General features: G+C 46.1%; 2 protein-coding genes across 5 annotated transcripts in view; one reads left to right on the forward strand and one right to left on the reverse strand.

Moving 5' to 3' along the window:
- LOC147436932 (DNA glycosylase/AP lyase ROS1-like) overlaps nucleotides 1-27,636 on the reverse strand; it is a 144,656-nt gene that overhangs the window by 67,227 nt on the left and 49,793 nt on the right. For all 4 annotated transcript variants that reach the window (XR_015184781.1, XM_086486326.1, XM_086486328.1 and 1 more), the window contains exons 5-11: nucleotides 7,860-7,950; nucleotides 7,230-7,704; nucleotides 7,086-7,165; nucleotides 6,925-7,009; nucleotides 6,694-6,785; nucleotides 6,363-6,431; nucleotides 6,216-6,252 (exon numbers count right to left, since the gene is read on the reverse strand). Coding sequence is in view for 3 of the 4 variants with exons in the window: in XM_086486326.1 (XP_086342452.1) it covers nucleotides 6,216-6,252; nucleotides 6,363-6,431; nucleotides 6,694-6,785; nucleotides 6,925-7,009; nucleotides 7,086-7,165; nucleotides 7,230-7,704; nucleotides 7,860-7,950 (929 nt within the window). In the remaining variant the exon portion in view is untranslated. The remainder of the gene's footprint in view (nucleotides 1-6,215; nucleotides 6,253-6,362; nucleotides 6,432-6,693; nucleotides 6,786-6,924; nucleotides 7,010-7,085; nucleotides 7,166-7,229; nucleotides 7,705-7,859; nucleotides 7,951-27,636) is intronic.
- Nucleotides 2,330-3,364, forward strand: LOC147436933 (uncharacterized). The gene is made up of 3 exons (XM_086485848.1): nucleotides 2,330-2,580; nucleotides 2,674-2,791; nucleotides 3,176-3,364. The coding sequence occupies exons 1-3, from the start codon at nucleotides 2,330-2,332 to the stop codon at nucleotides 3,362-3,364; spliced, it is 558 nt and encodes a 185-aa protein (XP_086341974.1).

The following is a 27,636-nucleotide window of genomic DNA, read 5'->3' on the forward strand; positions in this document are numbered from 1 at the left end:
TCCTCTATCACTGCAGCTAGGCGGGCCATGGACTCTTGAAGAAATAGCCGACTAAGCTGAGCAAGTCCAAAGGCCACTTTGTGAGTAGGAGAGTCCTGCATGTCTAAGCCCTCTGTCCAAAGAGCAAACACTCGCTCTCTGAGCGCAGAGTCCAGCAAAACTCTCTTAGGGATACGTAGCATCGTGCTCCCCTCCTCTGTCTATCTGTCACTGTGAGGATCACTGGTGCATGGTCCGAAAAAGAAGTCCTAGCCAAAATGCAAACTATCCCACCCAAGTCACAAAAGTGGTCACTAGTGTAGAGCGATCTATCCGAGATAGATTCACTCCTCCCACTTTGCAGTCCGAACGAGAGAAGGCCCAGGCTGTCTTGGGGCCTCACAAAGCTAGAATGCTGCCACACATCTGAAACCCGCAGAGTCATACATAACCTCTTCCAAACTGCCAACTCAACTCCATGCACAATAGTATGGCTACCTCCAATCCTGTCAGAGGGGTCCTCCAACATGTGAAGTCACCCCCAATGCACCATTGCTCTGCCTGCGGTAGAGACTCTACAATGTGAGACCAAAACTTTGCACGTGCACTCGCCACATTGGACGCATAGATGTTCAGGAAGCCCATGAGGAAACCCTGAACTTGCATAGTAATCCATTGAGCCCTGCTTGGCACAATAATCCATCTACCCACAATGGCATGCTGCAAAGAATCTGCAATAGTCATACATACCCCTCCCTGGATGCCTCCAGGTCCAAATGCACCTGACAAAACGTCTCATAGCGGCCCCGCAAAATTTGACCACACCGTCTAATGAGGCTCTTCATTAGACTCTCACAAAGATGATGCTCCTGTAGCATAAGAATATCAATCTCACCACCCACAAGACATCTCTGAAGCTCCTGACGCAGCCGACCCCTTTGATGCTGAAACTGGGGCCCTCCTAATCCCTGCACATTCCACGAGATGATCCTCATGGAGTCAGTGAGAGAAAACAGATGCTACCACAGCAATCAACCTCACTAACTTTGAGGCCGGTTTGGATAGGGAGTAATCCGTATCCAAACGACCTCTAGACAAGCGCGAAAGGAGTGACTGTCCCGCCCAGGCCCAGCTGAGCATGCAACCGGAAGGGCTACATCCTCTGTCCAAGAATCCTAATGTACAAATACATAACAAGGAGGGCTCTGAGTGTCAGCAAACAAATGCACCACAATGTGCCTGCAACCCGCTGCATCCAGAGATGTCACGTTGAACTTGGCAAGAGGCCAAAGTGTCTGCACCAGAAATGTCACCCCTAAGTCCCCTGTGTGGTGTGAGAACTCAGTAGCCTGAATCTGGAGCCAGTCAAGGACTGTGTGTTGGGTCCACTCTATGGGATCCCTACCGCACAACAGAAAGGAGAAACCCACCGCTTTGTCTAAAGCCTCAATACCTCTAGCTGCAAGAAAGAGGACGTGGACTCAAAAGCAAGCCTCCTCCAGGTTAGGAGAAGAGTCACCCAGGAACTCTGTGAAGATGTAGTCGAAGAAGTCCCAGCGTCTTGGGGGGGGGGGGGGGGGGGGGGGGGGGGGCGCTTTCTATTTAAGAGGACCCAAGGTCCCAAGGACCAAGACTAAGTGGCTCAAGAGGAAAGCCTCATACATGATCACATACCCATTGCCCAAGGGCCAAGACTCTCTCCTTACCCTCTTCTTTCCCATGGCCATCGGGCCCAAGGCGGCAAGCCCTCAACCCTCAAGGTTCATAGCCTCATAGTCACCATAGCCTCATACTACATACCCAAGCATTCAGCCTTGCCCTCCCCTCTCTAGTCTCTCCTTCCCTCTCTCTCTCCCATCTCTCCTCCTCTCTAAGTCGAAACTTTGGAGCCTTGAGGCTTGATTCCTTGAAGCCTATCCCTCTCTCCTTCTCTCCGAGCGACGAGCTTTTTCTAATATCTATCATCTATGGCATCTCAAGATGGATCTGACGCTTCTCTAAGTCTAAGCCCTCCTCCTTCTCCTCCCACCGGCTCCGCTGCGGCTTCTCAACCCCCTTCCTCCGCCAACTTCACATGGACATGGTGGAGTGAGGTGATTGCTCCCAAGTCCGGTGTTCGAGGTGGAAGCAAGCCATGGAAGTGCTATCATCGTGGCTACGAATGCAACAATTCCGTGAGGAAGGTGCACACACACACTTCCTTCACAAAAAAGGGCATCAAGTTTAATTTTGCTCGCAAATTATCTCGGATGAGGAGAAGCAAAATCTCCTACACCTTGAGAAGACTCTTGAGGATGTCAAAGAGGTCAAGAAGAATTGCACCAAGCGTCGCACGGTGAATCCAAGGGAGATGGCAACGGCGGCTTTCATCCGAGCATCTGCGTCCCTTTCTTCGGAATCATTTTGTGCATCAACCGGCACCGACGGTGACCGCCCACCTCCACCCTCTACCAACCCTTCATCATCGTCTTTCCCTCATTCTCGTCCACCCAAACGGCAAGCAACTCTTGAAGAGAGTTGGAAACCGGCCTTGAAAGAGGAGGTAGATGTGGCCGTGACAAGATTTTTCTACAACGACCATATTGCTTTCAATGCGGCACGGTAAACTCTATAGACTATAACTTATAAGGCTTAAGCTTTAATCTTTAGTTTGTACAATGTATATCACTAATGTACACATTTTTTTGACAAAAGGTCTCCATATTTTAAAGAAATGGCATGGAAGATCGGAGAGTTTGGACCTACATATGTCCCTCCCTCTTCGGAGAGCTTGCGCACCACTCTTCTTGATAGGGAGAAGATGATGGTGGAGGCGGCATGTGTATCCACAAGGTCTTCATGGAAGAAGAATGGGGTATTCCTCATTGTAGATGGGTGGAGTGATACCCGTTGTCGCTCCATTCATGGCGTGGTGGCATATTCTTGGAGGCAGATGTATTTCATTGACTCCCATGATGCATCGGGGACCGGGAAGACTGCGCAAATACTTGCATCGGAGTGGATGCTTACCATTGAGAAGGTGGGAAAGCATGATGTCATTGGCATCGTCGCTGATGGAGAAAATAGCAATCGTGCCGCTGGAGCCATCATCGAATCCATTTATCTAAAAACCACTGTCACATATTGCATGGCTCATTGCCTCAACAATCTTCTCAAAGATATAGGCGTCTTGGAATGGATTTTCCCCGTCATTGAGCATGCATATAAAATGGTGACGTTTGTCAACAATCATCAAAAGGTAACCATTAAGTGTCAACCAGTCTCATTTCAATCTATGAGTTCATGGCAATGCCCGAGTCAAAAAGTGCCAATGGAGTGGCATGCTGAGCACGGGCCGACATGCCGGAATGGTGGGAGGAAGGAAAGACAATCTCCATTATGGTGAAGCCTATCATCCACCGCGAGTGTTGGATTCCATAAAGCCTTGCATCGGCAAGATATATGAGGCCATGAACACCATGATTGCCTCTCTTGAAAAACTCATGACCCACCCCGATAGGTAGTCACGAGTCACTTTTCCCTATGCTTTACAGGTTTACTCTCTTGATTTTGTTTTGAATCTTGATTCAAGCCTTGTGCATGTGCCATGTACTATGTATAATGTAGGTACGAGGAGATCCAAGAATTGTGTGTTTCAAGGTGGAATTCTTACCATTCTCCTCTTAATGCGGCGGGTTATGTAGTGGATCCACAATTCCAACAAGGGAACCAATGTAAGGACAAAGAGGTGATGAATGGTTGGCAAACCATCCTTGCGCTCCTTGTGCCTGCCGACCCAAAGAAAAGGACCGAGATTTGGAGGCATATCAATGTCTACAAGAATGGAAAGTGAGAAATTTGTCACATGCCCCATGCACAAGAGCTCGCTTCGAGATGGGGAGTGCTCTTTGGTGGGAGGATTTTGGGGCGGGATTGGGCGGTTTGTAGGATTTGGCTATTCGCATTCTTAGCCAAGCATGCACTACGAGTTGTTGGAGAAACTTTGGAGTATGTATGCTCATGTTGCCTCAAAGAAGAGGAATCGTCTTGATGTGCAGAGAGCCAATGATCTCATATATGTCTTATCAAATTTGAAGATGCTTTCCAAGTCACACCAAAGTGATGATTTCGCAGAGTGGGCACTTGCAGAGGATGATCCTATGCCAGAGATAGAGATAGATGCAAAGGGAGAGATTGAGACAACACCACTTGAGAATGATCTTTTGGAGCAAATGGACTTTGCAGAGCCAATTGTCATTCAGTTGGCACCATGGACCAACATGTAGACCTCTTGAGTCTTGACTCTTGAGTCCTTTCATTTTTGAGTCATATTTTGTACTTTTGTCATTTGACATCGTCCCGTACATGCTAAACTCTACTTATCCACTCTTCACTTGTACATCATTACTTTTTGCCCTTTGACAATGATGATTAATCACCACATCAACGTGCGCGGTGTCGCGCACGCCCTTACCGCATGTTATATTTTGGTATTATGTGATATGAGTGCAAAACCCACTTTTTCTTTGCAATCTTGTGCTCTTAGTATTGTCTAGTATATATCAAATATTAAATCTTAGTTTTTTTAAAGCGCGTTCCCTGTCGTGTCCCCCGTTCCCTGTCGCGTCCCCCGTCCCCTATTTTGCCATGTCCCCATGTGACTATGCAATCAGCATCGATAGCCCTGCGAACTCCAGGAGGGTATGTGGGTGTACCTTAGGGTACCGAAGGATTCCGAAACGATCCAAACTGGTCCATGCTCAAAGTTATCCTCTTGTTATTGTGGTCCGTTTCAGATCATAAAGAAGATAACTTATAAGTTGGACCTGCCTCAAGGTATTATTGTTCATCCCATGTTCCACATGAGCCGTCGAAAAGAACAGTTAGGACAGGATGACTTGATAATTCCTCCTGAGAAAATCCCAAACATGTAAGACACCACCCATTACATTCCACTTGAATCCGAATCGGTTCTCGACCACAGGGTCCGCAAGTCTTGCAAGACTTCGTATCCCGAGTATTTGATCAGTGGAAGCATTGTGTTGATTCCCAAGCTACTTGGGAATCAATTAGATCGTTAAGAAATCGCTTTCCCGGTTTCATAACCGAGGATATTTATTGCTGAGGACAACAATTAAAAATAAGGGGGGAAATGTTATGTCCCCAGACATCAAGATGGGCGCCTGCAGTTATGTCCGGCAAGTGTGAACCTAGCCCTTTAGTTATGAAGTCCTATAAATAGGGCTTGAGCCTCATTTGTGAGAGATCTGGTGGGATCACCACACTTTGGACTCGTGGCTTTTGACAGCTCTACCCGCACACCCGTACTAGTGTGGGCTCGGTGGTATGGGACACCGGCCCTTGCGGCAGAGGCTAGCCCGCTTGGGTGCAAGCTCTTAGGCTCGGGGGTGAGCCTATATTGGCTCTATGGCTGGGAGGTGAGCCTGATGTCCGCTCACTATGTATGTCTAGGTGTGAGTTTGGCTTGTGTCACATCATGTGTGCAGGATGGATCCGGCAAGGGACTAACACTGGGAGCTGGAATGGGGAAGATACACTTTCCATCCAGTCACAAGGGCTTGGGGCAGCAGGAACAATGTGAGGAAGCTGTTGCAAAATCTCCAACTGATGTAGTCACTAGCATAAAATAGGCTGGCAATGAGCAGCAGATGATAGGCAATTGCAGAAGCTGTCGTGAGGGCATGCGGCGACTGCTGTAAAGTCTGCCTGTGATGTCAGCCACTTTCTGTCAGCAAACCACGTGCAGGAGCAGAGCAAGCAACACACAAGCAGAGGATGCAGGCTGCTGTAGCGGTAGATTGATGCCCTGAGCGTAAGTGGCAAGCTGCAGCAGGCATAGACTGGCAGAGATGGTCTCCAGATTCAGCCCGCTGCTTCTCGTGCGACAAGCAGCACCACACAGGCAGGGGTGGGCACTGAGACCTTGGGTTTGTACAGGGAAGCGCCCTTAGTCTGTCCATCTCTTTTTCTTTCTCTCTTTGCAGCACTGCTTCCTTTTGCCAGTACCTATAGTTTTTTCTGATAGGCCATTTCTCCTTGACCTCTACAAAAAGTTAATTTAAAGTCTTCTCTTTCACATGCATGCACACATTCACGTACATTCACGTACATGTTAATGTAAAGTCTTCTCTTTCACATGCATGTACATATTCACGTACATACATTGGTGCAAAGAGACTGGCCTTGTTGAATTAAGCAAACAAGTAACATAAAACAGAAGCCATTGAGAAACGGACCTTTCCAAAGGTTATCAGTTGATAGTGAAACTCATACCTGAGAGAAGGCCAAAAAAATAAGTGTATGAAGAATGTCAAATCTTGCGTTATTAGAGCTGATTAATAACTGGAATAGCTGTAATAAATAACAGGAATATAAGGTATTACAGTGTTTTCTGGTCAAGGGTGCACAGGCGTGGCCATAGATACTTCTGGACAGTCTCTTGCAAGGGATATCTGCAATCAAAAAGCCTTCAGCAGGAAGCTTCATGAAATTGAGAGATGACTTTCACTGCATGCATCTCCACCATCAATGAAGTTCTACGATTTTAATGCATTCCTCTTTTCAGTGATGAGGTAATGGAAGAGATGTTCAGTGCAGAATTGAGCATTGCATTTATCATGCTGAGTGTGACTTAAGCATGGGAGGTTCTGAATTAAACTGGTAATTTTGGAATAATTTGACCAACCTTAACATTCTCAAAGAAATTCGACTTACAAGTCAAGCAGATGTAGCTGCAGCTGCTCTGGCAAGGGCTCGATAGGAACCCAACCAAGCCTCACACATATTCGTCCAACATGAACATCGACCTACAAAAGAAATTATGATACCAACAAAAGTCGGTCAGTTGACAGCCACAAGCTAATTCCAATTGTTTCACAGTTTGTGGTTTTATCTTTGTAATGAAGCATTTTTAATACTGTGTGATGGACAATGGCAAGAAATTACCGGAAAAGCAACGTGATGTAGTGTCAGCAAGCGAATGCATTCAGTGCTCTTCACATTCAACCCATGAATGCTCATGAGATATGCTCTGTATGAAGTCAGAAAATTGGAGCTCTCAAAGCTATAGATTCTTCTTTGGAAATATAACGTACGATTTCATGTACCTTGCATTTTCAGGAGAAAGTTCCCTCAGCCATTCAAGATCTATGCTTCCATGCTCTTCATCAAGTGCTTTCAATAAAGCCTACCAATATAGAAGTTACATGGAGATGAAAAACTCAATTGAATTGCTGAAAGTAAGTTTATACCTTAATTCTCCCACTTAAAACATGGTGCATGCCTCTTTCCTTTATAGCCTTGGCTAGGTCTTCCACCTTGGAGTGTCGGACAGTGTCCCAGTCGACAGAGTTCTCATGAAGAGGCATGCTTTGGTTATGCCTTGAAGGATTATTGAGTGTCTGTCTACGCATTGATTCCCAATCTCGACTACTGTTCTTCTTCCATCCATTTAGGTTCTCCTCGATATGAGCTCTTTCAATTCCACTGATGTGAGAAAGCTTTCGTTTCTTAAGGCTGTCAAGTGCTGCAGGAGCTGAATGCAGTCTTGATGGTCTCTTTATTTTGTTGTCTTGTGAGTGACTGGCTGTGGTACCTGCCTCTTTCTTATTAAATAATTCTGTTGCGCTGTTGGTTTCTATCGGAGATTGAGCTTCACTTGTGGCTTTATATGTGTACTCTCTTTTCCGAGGGGGATACTGAGATGCAATGGACATGAATGCTGAGCTGAATGCAAGATCAAGGAGTCGTCATTGTGGCCCTTGGGTGGATGTGGGTCTTGATGATATGGCTTGTCATGCTTATATGCTAGACGGATACTTCTATATGCAAAAAATAAAAACCAAACCAAATTTCTGTGCATATAAATCTTTGGGGGGTACCTTGAAAGGTGATCCAACACATTTTGAGTTAGAAAAGCTCCAACCACAGAATCCAAAACTGAACCTTTCCAAGGCGAGAAGCGACGATCTCCTGTCAACAGAAGAGAGAAGTTAGGGGGGCTTGTGTGTGTGTGGAAGGGGGTGGGGTGGTGAAAATTTAGACTAATGTTGTTATACATACAATAATACTTGGGGGTGTGTGCTACAATCTACTTACTGCATATATATATCACATACATACACACAGGTGTGCGCACCTTTCATTATACATATAATGGTTGAATATGAATTAAAAAAATGATACTACTTGACACTCTGCAGACCTGTGCTCTTCCGAATACTCTGCGCGGTTTCGAAGACGGACAACAAAGATGAGACGTTAACTCTGCCCGCACCATCTGCGGGGTGGTGCCCGCCAGTGAACAGAGAGGGAAGCTTTGCATACTGGCAGGTTTACGCAAAGCAGTTCTCACCACCAGGTTCAAATAGGGTGAGTCGACAAGCAACAGACCAGCGACTGTGCAACACGCCCTTACGATAAAAGCAAAGGAAGGGGGACTCGCGTAGACTTAGGGCTTGTAGGAATAGAAAACAGGGGCTGTTATGATGGAAGTCATGAGAGCTTCACCAGTCTGCAAGTCCCGCACGAAGGCAACCTTCATGCTTACAAACAAGCGGATAACACAAGTGGAAAGGGAGATGGAGGAGTGGAAAGCAGAGATGGAAGGATGGTGGAAGGAGAAGGCAAACCTTCTTCACATGTTCCTCAACGAAGGCACGCAATGGAAGAAGGAGAAAGAGGACCTGCACGTAGAGATACAGGCACTTAAGGCGGATTCAAAAGCGCTCAAAGAAGAGGTCTCAGCCCTCAAGCGAGAACTTGCAGATAGTGCAAACAATGGACTAGAGGAAGGTGAATTCAAGCCCTCGGTGATAGAGGAAATCAAGGTCATCAAGGAACAAGTACGAATGGTCAAAGAGGAAGAGAAACAGAATGGGGCAAAGACGTCCTTGTGGGTGGATGTAATCACGAAGACACAGAAGAAGGCGGATGAGGCCAAGAAATGGATAGAAGTCGCTAAGAAATGGAAAGGGAAAGAAACCACATCTATCCCCACTCCTACAATCATCAGCATGACTTTAGAAGAAGAGGAGCGAAGGAAGACTAGAGCTTTGTACATATGAATAACCGGTCTAAAATACCGAGATGATGTAAAAGGGGAAGTCAAAGAACTTCTCCGCATGATGGGTAGTGAGGCTACTCATACAAAGGCATGGAGAGTAGGGAAGAAGACACAAGGAAATGGGGAGACTCAAAAGAAAGAGCTCTAATCATGCGCTTCCCATCCATGGAGGCAAAGAAGGACTTCTTGAAGAAGTGTCCTGCACTAAAGAAAACGGGCATATTCCTGGGAGATGACCTCACACTCACAAATCTTGCTCATATGAAAGAAGTTATGCCCCAGATAACGACAGCTCGAGAGAAGGGGAAAGTGGCCTTCTACAGGGATGGACGAGTGGTTATTCTGGAGAAGCGTCCCGCATGACGGTGCGAGACCTATGGGACCACACTCAGAATGGCTACATGGAATTGTAATGGATCTTTGCGCCTTGATGTAGGGGCCTTTGAGGATAGTTTCACAGGTAGAGACATCATTTTCTACACTGAGACGCATCAGGCCCTGGGGCAATCCATGCCCCATGTGAGCGGATACAGATGGGAGACAACTTGTAGACAGGAGACTCGATCAGAGCGCAGAGGACGAGGTTCAGGAGGAGTGGCAGTCTTATTCAGGGAGGAGCTACAGTCTCTGATACATATAGCTCGTAGGGATAAGCATGCTAGGTACATGTGGGTGAGACTGAAGGGAGAAACAGATAGATATTCTCTACATCACTATTTGCTATTTACCTCCTAGTACGTTAGTTTATGCATCACCTAGAGGACAGTCCCCCTTCTCTATTTTAGATGATGGTATATGGGAGTTTTCCAGAGATGGCGACATTATTATCTTGGGGGATTTCAATGCTAGGACTACCCATCACCAGACAGTATTTTATGATACCTCAGAGGAGTTGATGCGGGAGCTTGATATTACAGAAATGGGTCTGTCTAGATTATCACAGGATGAAGAGCACACTGAGTATGGTAGATACTTGACTGATATGGGAATTGCACATGGATTGGCCATTTTGAATGGCTTACAAAGATTCCCTGCAGCTAGTGGTTTTACATGCTTTCCACACCAACATGGCGCTAGTATAGTGGATTATGTTATGGATCCGCCAGGACTCATTCCTTCCTTTCAAGATTTTGTGGTGGGAACTAGGCCGGTTGGGATAGCAGTCGATCATGCTGTCTTGTCTTTCACTTTATCGTTCTAGTTCAACACAGCTCCATTGGGAGAGGCCTCCACACATACTCGGTATATTTTCACGAGGGAGACGGATCACGTGTACACTGATGAGATGTACAGGCAGCTATGCACTCAGATGCCAGGATGACCACTAGATGAGCTCACCCAGATTTTGACAGAGACGCTACATGATGCAGCCTCAGAGGCATATCCCCACAGCCAGCCTACACGCAGACGATCTGGAAGGATGCCTCAAAACAATTGGTATGATGAGGAGTGTAGAGAGATGAGGATCAGATTACAGAGAGAGGTGCTCATGGGTACTACTACACATAGACAGTCACGGATTATCTTCCCTCGCCTAGTGAAGCATGGAGGTTTTTCAATGAGCACTCTCCACCGCCAGCCATCACTTCCACAGAGACATGGGGGAAATATGCTACATCTCTCTACACAGCATTAGGGCAGCCACCTTTGCCTGAACCTCCAGAGGCATGCCCAGAAACATGTACTTTCTTTACTGCTGAGAGGGTAAGGAAAGCCATTGACAAGATGAAGACAGGAAGAGCACAGGATCATGATGGTCCGGTAGCAGAGCACTTTATCCATGCCAGAGATATGCTTGCATAGTCTCTTGCTATGATGTTTAATGGAGCCATGTATGAGGGTTTCCCTAAGACCTGGAGTATGTCCACTATTGTGCCTATATTCAAGTCGGGAGATCCTATGCTTCCCGGGAATTACCGAACCATCATGGTTGGTCACACTCTGGCTAGGCTATATGCATCAATTCTTGAACATGAGCTGAGTGGATGGGCAGAGAGGGAGGGCATACGAGCAGCAAGACAGGCAGCAAGACAGGCAGGGTTCAGGAGAGGTTTCTCCACTCTTGACCAGATTTTGACACTCAAAGCCATTATTGAGGAGGGTAGACACCATGGCAGGAGGATATATTGTAGCTTTGTGGATTTCCGCAAAGCCTTTGATACAGTGCCACGAGCCAGACTTGTACGTAGATTGCAGGACATGGGGGTGCCCACAGAGCTGATATGGGGGATCTTAGCTTTATACACGACAGTGGTAGGACAGGTACGCACTACTCAGGGCATGTCCGACATGGTTCACTCCACCATTGGGGTGAAGCAGGGTTGTCCCCTATCTCCGACTCTCTTTGGGATATATGTAGATGAGTTTTCAGATTATGTACATACAGAGGGTGATAGAGGTGCCCAGCTTGCAGGGACATGGATTCCGTTGCTATTATATGCTGATGATATTGTGTTGATCTCCGATTCTCCAGAGGGGATGCAGCGTCATTTGGATGCATTGCATGGACTTGCACGGGACAGTGGATTGTCTGTGAACCTTGGTAAGACCAAGGTAATGGTGTTTAACAACACGACGCAGTGGGTAAGGAGGTTTGCCCCCACTTTTACATATGGTCGAGAGACTGTGGAGTATGCAGATACATACACTTATCTTGGGTGGTTTTTAGTGGTCCAATATTTTCCCTGAGGCGTATAGCAGATACGCGATTGATCAGAGCCTATGTAGCGTTGGGGAGACTTGCGAGGATATGTTCGCAGGTTCAGTTCTAGGAACCTCCGACAAAGATTTGGCTCTTTGACACTTTGGTGACTTCGGCCATGCTATACATAGTGGAGATATCGGGCCCCTTAGTTGATCACCATAGCAGAGCTAGCGTACTGATGGATGGAGATGTATGGAGAAGCCCTTGGTGTCTATGATTTCTAGGATGATTAGGGCCAAGGCCTCAGTACCACATGACATTGTTAGGGCGGAGCTCGTTGCTCCTCCATTGGTAGTGGAGGCACTCACTCCATCAGTTTCATTTATGCATAGCACTTGGGCTCTCCCTAGAGACAGATATGCTCGATTAGCACTAGAATCTTCACGACAGCTGGCATTGCAGGGAGATAGATCATGTTGGTATGCAGAGATGGCATCTTGGTTTCAGTTACATGGCTTTAATATGGATCGGCCACCCCCATTTCAGTACTCTTTGGATGCACCCTCCATCTCCCTCACTAGGGTAGAGATTACTAGGCTATTAGACAGGACTTGATTCAGCTGGATACGAAGAGGACATGGATACGACCTACACATGAGCTAGGTACGAAGATGACTTTCTATAGAGAGCATCTTCTCCAACTCACGGAGGATGGTTTTGTGATTAGACTAGGATACATGGACACTCATCTATCCCACGGGATCCGATGTGCTGTTGGTCAGATACGCACATCAGCTAGAGATCGAGACAGACAGATTTAGAGGAGTACGCGCTGAGTCCAAGATTTGTCAGGTGTGCCAGATAGAGCCAGAGACAAAGCTACATTACATGTCACTGCCTAGTATACTATGAGATACGAGGCCGCTTTCACTGTCTATTCAGAGAGGTTTTGGGCCACTTTCTAGAGTCATGAGATACGAGGATCAGAGATGCCTCGGATTATACTTACTGGAGATTCGCATACACAGAGAGGACCTCTTGAAGAGGGGCACAATGAGAGAGATCCAGCAACAGCGGAAGATTACAAATTTTTTCCAGTCATAGACAGAGGAGTCCGAGCAGCCTCAACAGCATAACAACACCAGAGGCACCGGAGGCATACTGCTTGATCGGGCGATAGAGTTGGGGCGGTCCTGTCGCCCACGGATGAGGGGGCCCTCTCGACATCGACGCAGACTGCGACAGAGGATTCATACCATACTGGCGTGACATAGGAGCCGTCCCCACAGAGTGCCTACCTTGGAGGACATTGAATCTCTATAGCCTTTTGGATACTGATATATATGTATATGATGCCTCAACTGTCAGAGAGCTCCATTGTATGAGCTCACCCCTTTGTATTCCCCTTTGTAGCGCGGATAGTGTGTCGTGCTCTCTAGAGTGGGTGCTCCTCAGTGCAATGTGCGTGACAATCTCACTCAACACAGACGGAAAACAAAGGAACAAAAGATAACAACTGATCACACAGAGACACAACAGCAGACCAGAACATAGGAGTTGACTATCTCAAAGAACGGATACAGGCGTGGCAGCACACTCAGCTCCAACCCAGAACTCACAGGTACAATGGGGGTGTCGAGGCTCAGATGTGCAGGGATGGTGTAGACGTGCTATGTGTATAGGCTCGCTCCTCTAGACGACGACGCTGGACCATATATAAAGAAGATAAAACATGACCCACAGCTACTCCTCATATGTACAACCATAAAGAGCCACCAACGGCTCATAAATTTCAGCCATCTAAATCTATCCCCAAACTGAGTGGTGGTGACCTAGCCACTATCACAAAGTGATGACGTGGCTGCCCGCTCTGCTGAAACCCTAATCCTAAAAATCTGAAACCCTAATTCTGCTAACCCTAAAATCAGAAACCCTAATTCTGCCCTAACCTAACCCTAACCCTAACCCTAACCCTGCTGATTGTTGACGTGGCAGCTTTTCGTACGCTAGCTGATGTGGCAACCCGCAAAACGCGGCGAAAATTGCAAAGGCTGACCAGCGGCAGTTTTTGCTTTTTTATGCAATTGCAAGAAAGAGAGAGAGAGAGCCAGCTTTTTGCATTATTCAAGGGCTCATGAGAGCTTGAGAGAGAAAAGATGGAATTGCTTTATTTTTACAAGATTTTGATTTTAAGCTTTTGGGGCTTTGCTTTTTGGCATCCCTTGTAAACAAATAAATAAGTGGTTTGGGCTCCCACTCTGCAGAGCATCTGGACGCAGAGTTTGAGAGTGAGACCCAACTACTCTTGTACTTTGAACTCAGATTAATACAAAAAGAAATACCGAAAGGGGCGCCAGTCTTTGGGGCCAATATCTCTAGGCATGGAGCTCTGCCGGGCCAGTGTAAATTTATTGTGAATTGTGAACTGTTTTGAAGTGGTTATTTGGTGCTGTCGCGGTCGATTCTTGACTTGGAGTGTCCAGTCTGTTACAGTGGTATCAGAGCACGACCAATTTCTCTTCTACGGGAAATCCGATCCCAAATCTTTTTTTTCCGCAGCACCTATGGCTTCACGCAAGGATCAGTCGACTCCCTCTGCATCCGGAGATGCGGGAAGGGATCACAACAAAGATTCCGGCAAGGAGTTCGGCCCGCCTCAGCCTACTCAGGCGGAGCGATGAGAGATGGAGCGTTGTCAATTGATCGGCGATGCAACAAAGATGATGCTCAATTTTGCGAAGGACCCAAAATTTGCAAAATATATGAGCGAGACTTCTTTTCAGGAAGTGCACGAGCAGTGACAGAAAACCACACCACCACCCCCGAAACCCGCTCTCAAGAAACCTTCTGCTCACAAGAAATATTCAGAGAAGGAAGTAGAAGAGGTGGTTGATGCACGGATTGCTCAGCTTTTTGACACCCAAAACAAAGCTAAAAAGCATGGCAAAAAGCAAAAGAAAGGCATTGACTTCCCGAGATATTTGGATCGTCAGTCGACATTTGATAAGGCAAAGAAACAGAAGAAGCGTGTTCGATTTGAAGGAGTACCCAGTTCTTCTTCTGCTTCTTCTTCTGGCAGTTCTTCTAGCTCTTCTGACTCGAGTGAAGAAGACAAAAAAGGCAAAAAACGAAGCAAGAAACAACGCTTCAGGAAGGGCAAGAAAAAGGGAAAGAAGTCTAAAACTCGCCCAATGAGTGACAATTCTATAAAGGACTCATCTACAGACAGTTCAGACTCTGACAACGGCAACTTTTATGCAAACAAGAAGAATTTTTATAAAGCCAACTAGTATGACTTTTTGGAAGACAAAAGCAAGAAAGTTCGAGAGTTTAAGGAAAGTGGACAGTCAATTAAATTTGACACGTTTTTGGGATATAAAGATGCTTCGAAGGCTTTGTCTTTTATACAACAATTTGACATCGCTTTCGTGGGAGGGTGCTATTCAGAGCACTCTAAGATTCGGAGAGATGCCTCTTATTTTAAGGGGAATGCTCGAACTTGGTGGTCCACGCTTCTTTTAAACAAAACTGCGCGAGTAAATGGATGAAATTTAAGAAGCTTTTTATTTCTTCTTGGCTGACTCAAGAGTATGAACGCGATATACGAGCTGCTTGGAACCATCTTAGGATGACCAAGAAAGATACAGTGGACGCTTATTGCGAGAGATTCTAGAGCTCTTTTCTACCCGCCTCTTCATTCAAGAAGATCTCGTTTAGAGAACAGATTGAGCGGTTTACCTTGGGTCTACCTACAAAGATCCGAGATCACTGCTTGGAACAGAAGTCAGCTTCTATTCAGGAGTTGATGAGTCATGCAAAACGGGGTTTTGCCATTCACTATGGCAATCTGACCTACCCCACCGATGAGGTCATGACACAACGAGACGAACAGACTTCGGCGAATGAAAGTAGAAAGAGAAAGAGCAACCCAGAAAAGAAGGATGCACGACCCAAGCTTACTCCGCAGGAGAGAGCTCGCTTCATCAGGGAGGGGAAGTGCTTTGGATGCGGGGAACATGGACATATCTCTGCGAAGTGCCCTAAAAAGGCACAGAAAGAACACAATGACAAGGACGAAAAAAGGCCTGAGAGTTCGAGAACAGCTGAGGAACGTGGAAGAAAAGGCAAGATGAAAACAGGACTGGTTTAGATTGTGTGGGTACCGATCCCAACACCATGGACGAGAGTACAGAACTTTGCCGAGCTTGGGGCAAAGTGAAAGACCAAGAGGCCCTGATCTTCTTTGATGGGGGAGCCAAGGCCAACTTCATTTCACCGGAATTGGCGGCTTGGCTCGAGATCACTCCCGATCGGATGGGACCACTTGCGAAGGCTGTTCTAGCGGCACCCGACAGGGACGTAGCCATTACACCTGTCATTGGCAAACTTCGGTTGCATCGTCAGAGGTATTTGGGGCATGAGGACTTTTACATAATGCCTTTGGAAGGTTGTGATGTTCTCTTGGGAATTCCCTGGTACCACAAGAACAACGCCGTGGTCGATTATCGAGCGAGGAAAGCGACATTGACTACAGAGAAGGGCAGAACCATTGTACTTGACATAAAACTAAAGGGCAAGTCTGTCCCTATTGTATCGGCTTCGGTCATTTCTAAATTAATGAAATGCAGTCTATTTGTTTACTCGATCTCTATGAAAGAATTGAGTGATAAGGATAGAACAAATATGTCTAAACTTGATAAAGAACGCCAAGATTTTCTCCACTCTCACGCCGATTGCTTCTCAAAGGGCCTACCAGGCGAGTTACCACCTGCTCGTCCTGAAGATCATACCATTGATCTGATACCTGGAAGCACCCCACCAAACCGGCCACTTACCGTGTGAGCCGAGCACAGAATGAAGAGATTATGAACCAAGTGAAAGACCTCTTGGAAAAAAGGGTCTTGTCTAGCCTAGTACTTCACCATATTTCTCTCCAGTGTTCTTGGTTTTAAAGAAAGACGGATCGATTATAGAGCTCTCAACAAAATCACCATCAAGAACAGATTTTCGATTCCTAGGATCGATGATATACTTGATAGATTACAGGGATCCTCGTGCTTTAACAGGATTGATTTGAAGAGTGGATATCATCATATCAGAATCGCGCTGGGAGACATCTACAAGACAGATTTTCGGACGACTTTTGGGTTACTTGAGTTTTTGGTGATGCCTTTTGGCTTAACCAATGTTCCTGCGAAATTTAACCGAATGATGGACATGATTTTTCGAGAGTACAGGTTGTTTGTTGGCACTTTCTTTGACGATATCATTGTTTTCTCCAAGAATGAGGTAGAACATAGGGATCATCTGCTTCAGGTCTTTCAAGCATTACGAGATCATAAGTTAGTGATTAATGCAAAGAAAAGTGAATTTTTCCTACCAAAGATACACTTTTTGAGACACATTGTCTCAGCAGTAGGAGTGCAGATGGATCCGGCCAAGATAGAGACTATTCGTGATTGGCCCAATTTGAAGAATGTCCATGAAGTTAGAAGCTTCTTGGGACTGTGTTCGTACTACAGGCGGTTCATTCGAAAGTTTGCAGAGGTTGCTTCCCCTTTGTATATCTTGACACAGAAAGGAGTCCCTTTCTCATGGGGACCCACAGAGGTGACTACCTTTCAGAGCTTGAAAGAGAAATTGACTACGGGACTAGTTTTGACTCTGCCGGACTTGCAGAAGTCTTTTGAAGTATATTGTGATGCTTGTGGTCGTAGTCTGGGTGCAGTCTTAATGTAAGAAGGCCATGTCATTGCTTACGAGAGCCGATTGTTTTCAAGGCCGGAAATGACAGCACAGTTTTATGAGAAAGAGCTTTTGGCGGTTATCCATGCTCTTACTCAGTGGCGGCATTACCTACTCGGAGCGGATTTTACTGTCTTTATAGACCATCAGAGTTTGCGATACTTCTTGTCACGGAAGCAACTATTGGAAAAGCAGATGTGGTGGGTGAACATCTTGTCACAGTTTCACTTCCAGATTGTCCATGTGCCCCTACAAAAGAATGTGGTGGCAGATGCTTTGTCTCGAAGCCATTGGTTCTAGCTATTTCCGTGATACATCATAGAAGCTTTGAGGATATGGTCGACCAGTATGCCACTGATACAGATTTTGCAGACGTTTTCACACGGATACGGAATGGGAAGATAGTAGCGGGATATTCCATTCGGGATGGCTACCTGATGAGAAAAACCATGTTGTGCGTTACACAGCCGTTGAGGGAAAAGGTTATGACCGAATGCCACTGTCCACCTTTTCGGGTCACCGCGGCATTGCTACCACCATGAAAGGGGTAGAGAGATACTTCTTTTGGTCAAGACTCAAGAAGGATGTGGAAGAGTTTGTGCGTAGTTGCTTGGTATGCCAGAAGGTCAAGTTTGACAGGCATAAAGCACAGGGATTGTTACAACCTTTACCCATATCCACCCGCCGCTGGGAAAGTATTGCAATGGGTTTCATTTTTGATCTCCCGAGAACACAGAGTGGTCACGATGGTATCTGGACTGTTATTGACAAATTTAGCAAACAGGCTCATTTCATTCCAGTGAAGAAAACAGTCAAGCCGGATCACTTAGCGAGACTGTTTGTGGCCCAGATCTTCAGATTACATGGCATGCATGAGACTATTGTCTCCGACAGGGACCCCAGATTTACGAGTTTTTTTTGGAAGGAAATTTGGGAGAACATTGGCAATGCGGTTGCAGTTCTTGTCATCTTTTCACCCGCAGACTGACAGGCAATCTGAGACTGCCAATTCAGTGGTTTTAGATTTATTGAAGTCTTACATCTCAGATCAGAAGACTCAATGGGAAAAGTACCTACCTTTGGTGGAATTTGCCTACAATAACACGATACACTCTTCGACGGGTAAGCGCCATTTGAGATTGTTGAAGGTGCTGCGAAGGTTCCACCCTTCCTAAGCACAAAAGATAAGATTTTTGAAGCTGATGAGTATACACGTGACTTAGACACGGCTTTTGCCAAGGTCTGCGAGGCTTTGTAGCAATCTCAAGAACGACAGAAAAAGGCAGTGGATCGCAATCGTCGCGATTTGAAATTGAAGGAGGATGATTGGGTGCTCTTACGTTTTGAGAAGGCACGCCTGAGAAAGAAAAGGGGAAAGGAGAAGCTTTTTCCAAAGCTTAGTATGCAATACTACGGACCTTTCCAGATCTTTGAAAAGATAAATGATGTCTCCTTCCGACTGAAACTGCCTGACACTTGGAGGATTCACAATGCATTTCATGTGAGTCTCTTGAAACCTTTCAAAGGTGATGTGCCTGATGATGGGGATCCTGATGAGCAACCCGAAGTGGAAGAAAATGAGGAGATTCTTGTTCCTAAACAGATTTTGGCACATAAGGATATGAAGAATAAAGGTAAAGTCCGAAGGCGGTTCTTGGTTAAGTTCAAGAACTATCCTGCATTGGATGCAAAGTGGATGGAGGAGGAGGACCTAGCAGATACTCCTTAGATTGTGAAACTTTACCTCGAGGCTTTTGGTTTAGCATAGTCTACTCCAAATGGAACCTAGAATTCAGCTTGACCGGAGATCTGGTGCAGTGGGATGCACAAGAGGGGAGTTACTCTGCTCCTTTGTCAACAGATGCCTCGATTTTGATACTAGAGTCACTGATGTCTCTTTGAGCTTCAGGGATACTAAGAGCTGACAGTATTCTGCTGTATGACTTTATGAAATGGAATTCCTGAATATGATACTGATTTGTTCTTGACTTCTTTTTAAGTGCAGAAACTGATAGACGAAATGACTGTAGCATTTTGGTCTAATTGATCTCGAATAGACATGGTTGCAATAGGGGTTAGTCACTCGGACATCAATGAGGTCCCGACTAGATCTAGATGCGATTGCTAGCTACATTGCCGATAAATCATGGTCTAAGATCCGAATGAATGTTGAATATCATGTGATGTCTTGTGATGTCGAGTGATGTCCTTGTGATGTCGTGTGATGTGACTGTCGATTGGTACATGTGCTAGATGTGTGTTCCTAGTACGTGCTAGACGTGTGTTCCTAGTACATAGGTACTAACAATCAGTGTCTGCTATGTCAAGTTCTCATCTCAGTTGTAATCTGTGTTATCTTTAAAATTCTCCTTGTTTTACTCCATGCATCAAATTCCTTCTCATCTCATAGAAACAATTGGGGTTTTGGATTCCAGCTATAATCTAGCCTTTTCTTTTTAATTATTTAAATTCACTCATAGATTGGATGATCATCTTCCTCCTGTTTCTATCTCTGTGTCTATATGTATCCCTTGGTATCTCTATCTCTAGTCCTTACAGCTTACAGCTCTCTCTCTACTGCCTCTCTCTCTGTCCTTGTGGATTTCTTCAAAATGTCCGAGGTTCAACTCTAACCGGATAGAATTTTGATTTTCCTTGGTATTATTCATAGCACTACTCTGTTGCATCTCTTTGTCTGCCCCGTCTCTCTCACACGTATTCACACACACTAATGTCACTTCTCACGCAACCAAAGTTCTAAAACAAAGCTCCTACTCTATAACATCCTCCCTCTTTGTTTCCCCTCTCTCTCTGTACACGATGTCTTTATCAATATGGAAGTCCTGATCGGCCATTAATTCTTCATCTAGACACTCTCTCTCTCTCTCTCTCTCTCTCTCTCTCTCTACCTACCTTCAACTCCGAATTGCCGGTACCGCCGTTGAACCATAAGGAATCTCTTGGAGCTGAACCCTAAAGCTTCTGCTGCTGCAACTGATAGCCTACTGCCTACCTAATTCCAACTCTAACGATTTCTGCTTGCTCGCTCTCTCCCCTCGCCCCCTATCTATCCCTCGTCTCTACCTAGCCCTCGCCCCCCTTACCTACCTCCAATCTCCCTCGCCCCTATCCTCTTATCCCCTCGCCCCTAACTAATCGCCTCGTCCCTACCCAGCAAATCCCCTACCCAACAACTCTCCCACTTGCCCCTTCCCAATTTCTCCCTCTCGCCCCCCTATCTAATACCCCTCGCCCCTATCCTAAGCCCATTGCCCCTACCCTCATCCCCTCTCTGCTATCGCCCCTACCCTAACCAAACCCCCTCGCCCTTGCCCACCGTCTTCCTCCCTACAGTAATCGGGTCAGTCTATCGCGCCCTCTTCACCCTACAGGCGATCCCTATTCACGGACAGATCTCACCCTTTGCAGGCAGAAGCTGTTTCACCTTTTCATCTCACGCTTTTCAATCAGAACCTATTTCAGCACACAGTGAGTTCAAAAAAGAGAAAAAGAGAAAAAAGATCAATTCAAGATGGCTGGTACAAGCAAGAAGGCTCGGAAGAAAGCTTTGTCTCGACAGAGACCCACTGAAACACCTCGAAGTTCTTCAGAAGAAGAAGATGTAGAAACCTCCAGCCATGGCCTCACTGATCTATCCTCCACTGATCACAGTGATAAGAGTTACAAAGTGTCTGACTCCGGCTTCGCCTCTCACTCGGACTCTGACTCTTCTAGCCAACAGGAAGATGATGAACAGGAAGATGCTGTGAAAGACAAAAAGAAGAAGGCCATCACGCAGGTGCTGCACCATCAAATTTCTCGGCCTCCTTCCTCCAAAACTTAAACCAAATTCACTTTGAACTTCTATCTGCAACAGCGTCATCCGTCTCTTCAGGAAGTTTTATCAAAGGATCAGCTACATACGCTAGGTCTGTCAGCATTAGCAGAGGCCGATCTGCCTACCGATATTCCCATGGATATGGTGCATGAGGTTCTCAAGCTTTTTCCCAAAGTAAGAGGGCACCCACTGACTGCTGCGCGCATTGGTCACGCTTTGGGAATGACAACCTTTCCTGTAGTAAAACCGGCTACGGGAACCTATTCATAACTTTCGAAAGATGCGACCATTGAAGCATGCAAAGAGCTACTTAGTACTAGTCATGCTGACTATGCAAGAAATAAAAAGCTCTGGCCATTTTCAAGTACTACTTTCTGGTTAGAGCTGCTAAAGTAAGCAGGGACAGATGTGACTTACCTACTACGTTCTCTCACTACGATGGCCTATACTGCCTCATCAACACCATCCCGTGTGGTTTTCATCAAATTCTATTTACCTCTTTACAGTCGTGGGCAAAAAGATTCAGAGCTCAGGTGCAATTTGTGTAATCTAACTTTCAATGATTTGCAGCTCCCATGTTGGCCTGGGTCATTAACATACATGTTAGCCCCATGGATGTGGATGCGGATATGTGGCGTAGAAGCTCTAAGGCAAAAGGGAAAGCTATTGAATAGACAAAGGATCTACCTGGGAAACCGAAGGAAAAGAGGGAGAAAGTAGTGAAGGACACATTAGAATCTTTAGTATCACTACCAGTTTCTGAAAGCCAGCGGCTTTGAGTGAAGCAACCTTTGATGTTCTTCGCATACTCCAACTACTTGTTCGATGATAAGTTCAGGCACTGCAGATGACACTATGCATGTCACAACTGTGGCTTCTACAGTGTGTGTTCCTCTCGCTATTGGTGCTATTTTTACTCCTATCACAGTGACTAGCTCCTGAGCCCCAATTGGAGTTTCTTCTTCTCCTATGTCTAGTCTTATTGTAGCCACTCCAACCATCTCTACTCCACCAGAGAGGCATGCTCCCAATCCACCACGAGCAGTGCCACTTGCCACCTCAATGCCACCAGCAGTACCACTTGCCAGCCCTCTCCAGCCCTCTCCCGCCTGACACTGTTACATGATCTTCCACAATGTCGGACTCTACATCACTTTTTCGCCTATCTAGGGATATACTGCAGGAGTCCAGGCAAGCCATTGCCACCATTGAGCATGGAGTAGAGCGGTTGGCAACTACACACCAGCGTCATGCAGCTACTTACGCAGCTATGGAGGGATCTCTGCGAGTTGCTGAGAGCGCAATTGCCGATCGGGATGCTACTATTTTCGCACTCCAATAGGCCTTGAAGTTAAAGTCTCAAGTGATTAATGACCTTCAAGCTCAGGTACAAGGATTTAGAGAACTGCTTTTACATGAAAATAGGGTAACCAAGCCTACGATGATGGGTATGGGGTATGGATGGACTGGAGCAGGTACACCAGTGCAGAATGCAGCAACGGGTCCTTCTCAGCAATTTATGGGACTCTACCCACAGACTCCAGTTCAATACTACAATCAACAGTATCCTCAGGGGTTTCAGTTGTCAGCATTGCCTCAGATGTAGAATGTTCCTTGCTGCGACGATATTGCTGGAGCACACCGCCATGGCTGTGTTACTCGACGTCCTCAGTACACTACAGGACAGGTGCTACCCTTTGACCAGCAGCAGGTGGCTGGTCCCTTCCCAGGCGGCCCAGTTACGGACAGGAGAGCCCACATACAGCAGGGCTCCACCATTGATTTGATGGCTCCACCTTCAGAGGCTGATGCTTCGGGTGGTGTGGCGACTAATCTTTCTCTTGGGTAACTGGGCAGTTTTTTATAATGACAGTGATATGTGATACCACTGTAACAGACTTGGACACTCCAAGTCAAGAATCAACCGCGACAGCACCAAATAACCACTTCAAAACAATTCACAGATCACAATAGATTTGTACTAGCCCGACGGAGTTCCGTGCCTAGAGATATTGGCCCCAAAGACTGGCGCCCCTTTCGGTATTTCTTTTTATATTAATCAGATCAAAGTACAAGAGTGTGGCTAGGGTTTCACTCTCAGACTCTGCGTCCAGATTCTCTGAGAAGTGAAGCCCTCTCTACATATTTAAAGGTACAAGGGATGCCCAAAATCAGAGCCCCAAAAGCTTTTAAAATAAAAAGCATAAGAGCTCAAAAGCTCCTCTCTCTCAAGTTCTCCTTTTTTTTTGTTAAAAAAAAGCATTCTCTTCAAAAGCGAAATTCGTGTCGCTCATCATTAAATTTTTATTTTTATTTTTATTTTTATTTTTTTCAACCTCCGTGATTTCTGGAAATTAGGATTTTTGGTAGAAATTAGGGTTTGCAGGAATTTTAGGGTTTTTGGCAAAAATTAGGGTTTTTGCTATCCGCCAGTGCAATAGTGGTTTCTTTGCGGTCGATTAGCAGTTTCAGTTGTTTCTGTCACTGAGACGGTGAGCGGTCTTGTGGCGGGCAATCTATAGCAGGATACAGTGTCACTTTCACAGGACACACAGTTAGTACAGTTGGTCTAGGCTGGTTCACATTGGACAGACTCTGGGCTGGGCAGTGACACGTGGCAGCAGGGATACGGACGATGGACTAGTGGACATCATGGCTGTAATAGACTTGGACACTCCAAGTTAAGAATCGACGGCGACAGCACCAAATAACCACTTCAAAATAGTTCACAGTTCACAATAGATTTACACTGGCCCGGCGGAGTTCCATGCCTAGAGATATTGGACCCAAAAACTGGCGCCCCTTTCGGTATTTCTTTTTGTATTGATCTGAGTTCAGAGTACAAGAGTGGTTGGGTCTCACTCTCAAACTTTGCGTCCAGATGCTCTGCAGAGTGGGAGCCCAAACCACTTATTTATTTGTTTACAAGGGATGCCAAAAGCACAGCCCCAAAAGCTTGTAAAAATAAAGCAATTCCATCTTTTCTCTCTCAAGCTCTCTTGAGCCCTTGAATAAAGCAAAAAGCTGGCTCTCTCTCTCTCTCTCTCTCTCTCTCTCTCTCTCTCTCTCTCTCTCTCTCTCTTGCAATTGCGTAGAAAAGCAAAAACTGGCATTGGTCAGCCTCTGCAATTTCCGCCGCGTTTTGCGGGCTTCCACGTCAGCAAGCATATGGAAATCTGCCACGTCAGCAATCAACAGGGTTAGGGTTAGGTTAGGGCAGAATTAGGGTTTCTGATTTTAGGGTTAGCAAAATTAGGGTTTCAGATTTTTAGGGTTAGGGTTTCAACAGAGTAGGCACCATCCCTGAATAGATAGGGCCACCATAAGCCTGTTTGTAAGATTTTTTGTGCCGTGATGTGACCAGGGTAATGGCCACCTGTAGGACCACTGTGTGCATCTTCCAGAATGTGGTCTACTTCATGAGGGGAGATGCACCTGCGCAGCACACCATCTGGCCCGAATTTGTAGAGCTGTCCGCCAATCAAAGAGAAGGGTCTAGACTTCAGCAAGAGTCTTCTTTTTTGCAAGGGAGAAGCATTCTCAGGACATAGGCCAGTAGAGAGCAGATATAACACATCTCCATACCATTCTGGGTCGTGTCGACCTTAAAGAGATGACTATCCAGAAAGTCCTCATCAACTCTAGTATCGGGCTTACCTGTATGTATGCGAGAGAGGTGTTTGGCCATGACATGTCGCTTGCCTGGACTAAGAACTACTTCGAAATCGAATTCCTGGAATATCAGTAACCACCTCCAGACTCTTCCTGCAACTTGGGGTTTATTCAGAAGGTAGCGTAGCGCATGATGATCCGTGATGATAGTGAAGTGAACCCCTAACAAGTAATGACGAAACTTTTGTAAAGAATACACCATAGCCAAACCTTCCCTTTCTGTGGTGCTGTAGTTGCGCTCTGCTTTGGTGAGCATGCGACTTGCATAGTGAACAGGGCGATCCAGGTTGTACTCCTTACTAGGCTAAGTCAGCACAACACCCATAGTCAGTTGACTAGCATCAGTTTGCACATGAAAAGGGAGAGACCAATCTGGAGCCACTAGAATAGGTGCTTCAGTGAGGCGTTTCTTGAGGTATGCAAATTCTTCAGCCTCAGGTTTTGACCATTGAAAGGGTACAATAGCACTAGTGAGTTGGGTCAATGGTTGAGACACCTGTGCATACATTCGTATAAACCTGCGATGATAGCCTGTGTCGCCCACAAAGCTCTGAACACCTTTCGGGTTGATGGGAGGTGGTAACTTCAAGATGGCCACGATCTTCTTTGGGTCAGGTGCTAAACCTTTGGCAGACACCACATGGACTACAAGTGTGCCCTCAATGACCAAAAAATGACATTTGTTAGGATTGAGCTTTAGGCGTGCCTCTCTGCACCTGAGGAAGACAGTAGAGAGCTGAGCGAGGTGCTCCTCTAGATTTTCCACTAGGGTTGAACATTGTGCACCTGAGAAGGTCGAAAAATCGTCCATGAAGATGCGAAGATGATCCATAAGTAAAGGACAGAATATGAGATGTACTCCTCGATTGAAGGAAGGTGGAGCGTTTTTCAACCCAAACGACATCCTAGTGTAGATAAAAATACCCCAAGGAGTCACGAAAGCCGTTTTAATCTGATCACCTAGATGGATGCCCAACTGATTGTATCCACTGAACCCATCCATGAAACTGTACAATACATGTCCTGCTACATCTTCTAGCACTCGCTCAGTAAAAGGTGTGGGAAAACCATATGGGATAGTTACCTTGTTCAAAGCATGATAATCGACGCACACACGGATTTTATTGGATTGCTTCTTAGGCGCTATCACCATGGGTGATAACCACTCAGAGTGCTCCACAGGTACAATGATCCCTGCCTCTTGCATTTTTTCGAGCTCTGACTTGACAGTCTCTGCATACTTTGGGTTGAGATTGTAGGCTCGGCCTCTGACAGGTTTAGCCCCTTCAACCAGAGGGATAGTGTGGACACCCAATTCTGGTGGGATCCCTTCCAAATCCTTTTAGGACCAAGCAAAAACATCTTTAAAAGAGTGTATTAAAAGAAACTACCTGATCAAGTAATGCAGGATGCTCCCATAACCAGGCTGCTAAGAGGACGTGCTGAGGGTTGTCAGGGTCGCCCAGGTTAACTTCTTTGACCGGGTCAGGAGGTGTAACTGGGGAGGGTGCTCCGGAAGATGAAAAGTGAGCTGCCTCTTGGAGCTTCGAGACATCATGGGATGGTGTTTTATTGATTGGAAACTCTACATACTCCTCTTGTAACCGTCCTGGTGGAAGCTCCTCGAAGGGTAAGTCTTCAGACACAGACATGGCAGAGTGCTTTTGAGTGGGCGGGGCATCAGACCCGGGAGATGTTAGAGGAAGAGGTGGAACATTGGCGAGCTCATGCAAAGGAGATTTCTTCTCCCTTCGGTGATGTCTTATAGGTTCACCGAGGCCGACAGTTTCCATCAGAGGAACACTTGAATCATGGGCATCAGGGACTAACACACTTACTTCTTTGACTATCACACTTTCTGCTCTAGGGCTTGGGACACTGGTGTCCGCCTGAGGAGCTGGGAGAGAGAGTGTTACAGACACAGGTGAGGCTTGAATAGAGACCACATAGCACGGCATCGATGTGGTAGCTTCCAACCACTGCAGCAGGTCTGATGAAGGTCTTCATCAGACCTGTCAAGTGGGATGGGCTGCTCGGGGTCGGGGTTGGACTGTACTGACAATGAGCTGTGATGAACCACTGGATCCATACCTCCTTCGAGTCAAATTGGTTACATAAGAAAGCATTGAGTATGTATCCACATGGCGTCGTTTCCCCAATCATGAAGTGCCTTAGTATGCCCCAACCATGGTCTACCAATCAGCAACGGAAATCCTTCCTTCACCTGGGGAAGACTGACCACCATAAAATCCAAGCTAAATGTGAAGTCTTGTACCTTCAGAGGCACCTTATCTACTATGCCCAATGGATAGAATGTCCTCTGGTCTGCCAATGTAACAGTGAATAAAGCAGGGTTGGTAGGCTGCAGACCTAAAGCCAACATAGTAAACTCTGGCATCAAATTGATCCCAGATTCACCATCCACTATGACGCCTGAGAATTGATGCCCAAGAATAGACACAGTGAGACGAGGACTTTTGTAGTCGGTGAGGGGAGCAACTGGATAATAAATCATGTAGGACTCCAAGGGCTGCACGAGTAGGTGCCCGCCACTACGCCCTGCACCAGATACAGAGACTGGATGATGGAAAGGGTGTCACTTCAAAAATTTGCATCAAGTCGAAGCATGTCGTACAGTGACACTTGCTAAAAGGTGTTTTTCAAGATAGACTCTGCTGTAGGCTTCTCTCTTGT

The sequence above is a fragment of the Adiantum capillus-veneris genome, chromosome 17 (assembly GCF_014529385.1).
Source record: "Adiantum capillus-veneris isolate H3 chromosome 17, ASM1452938v2, whole genome shotgun sequence".
NCBI lineage: Eukaryota > Viridiplantae > Streptophyta > Polypodiopsida > Polypodiales > Pteridaceae > Adiantum > Adiantum capillus-veneris.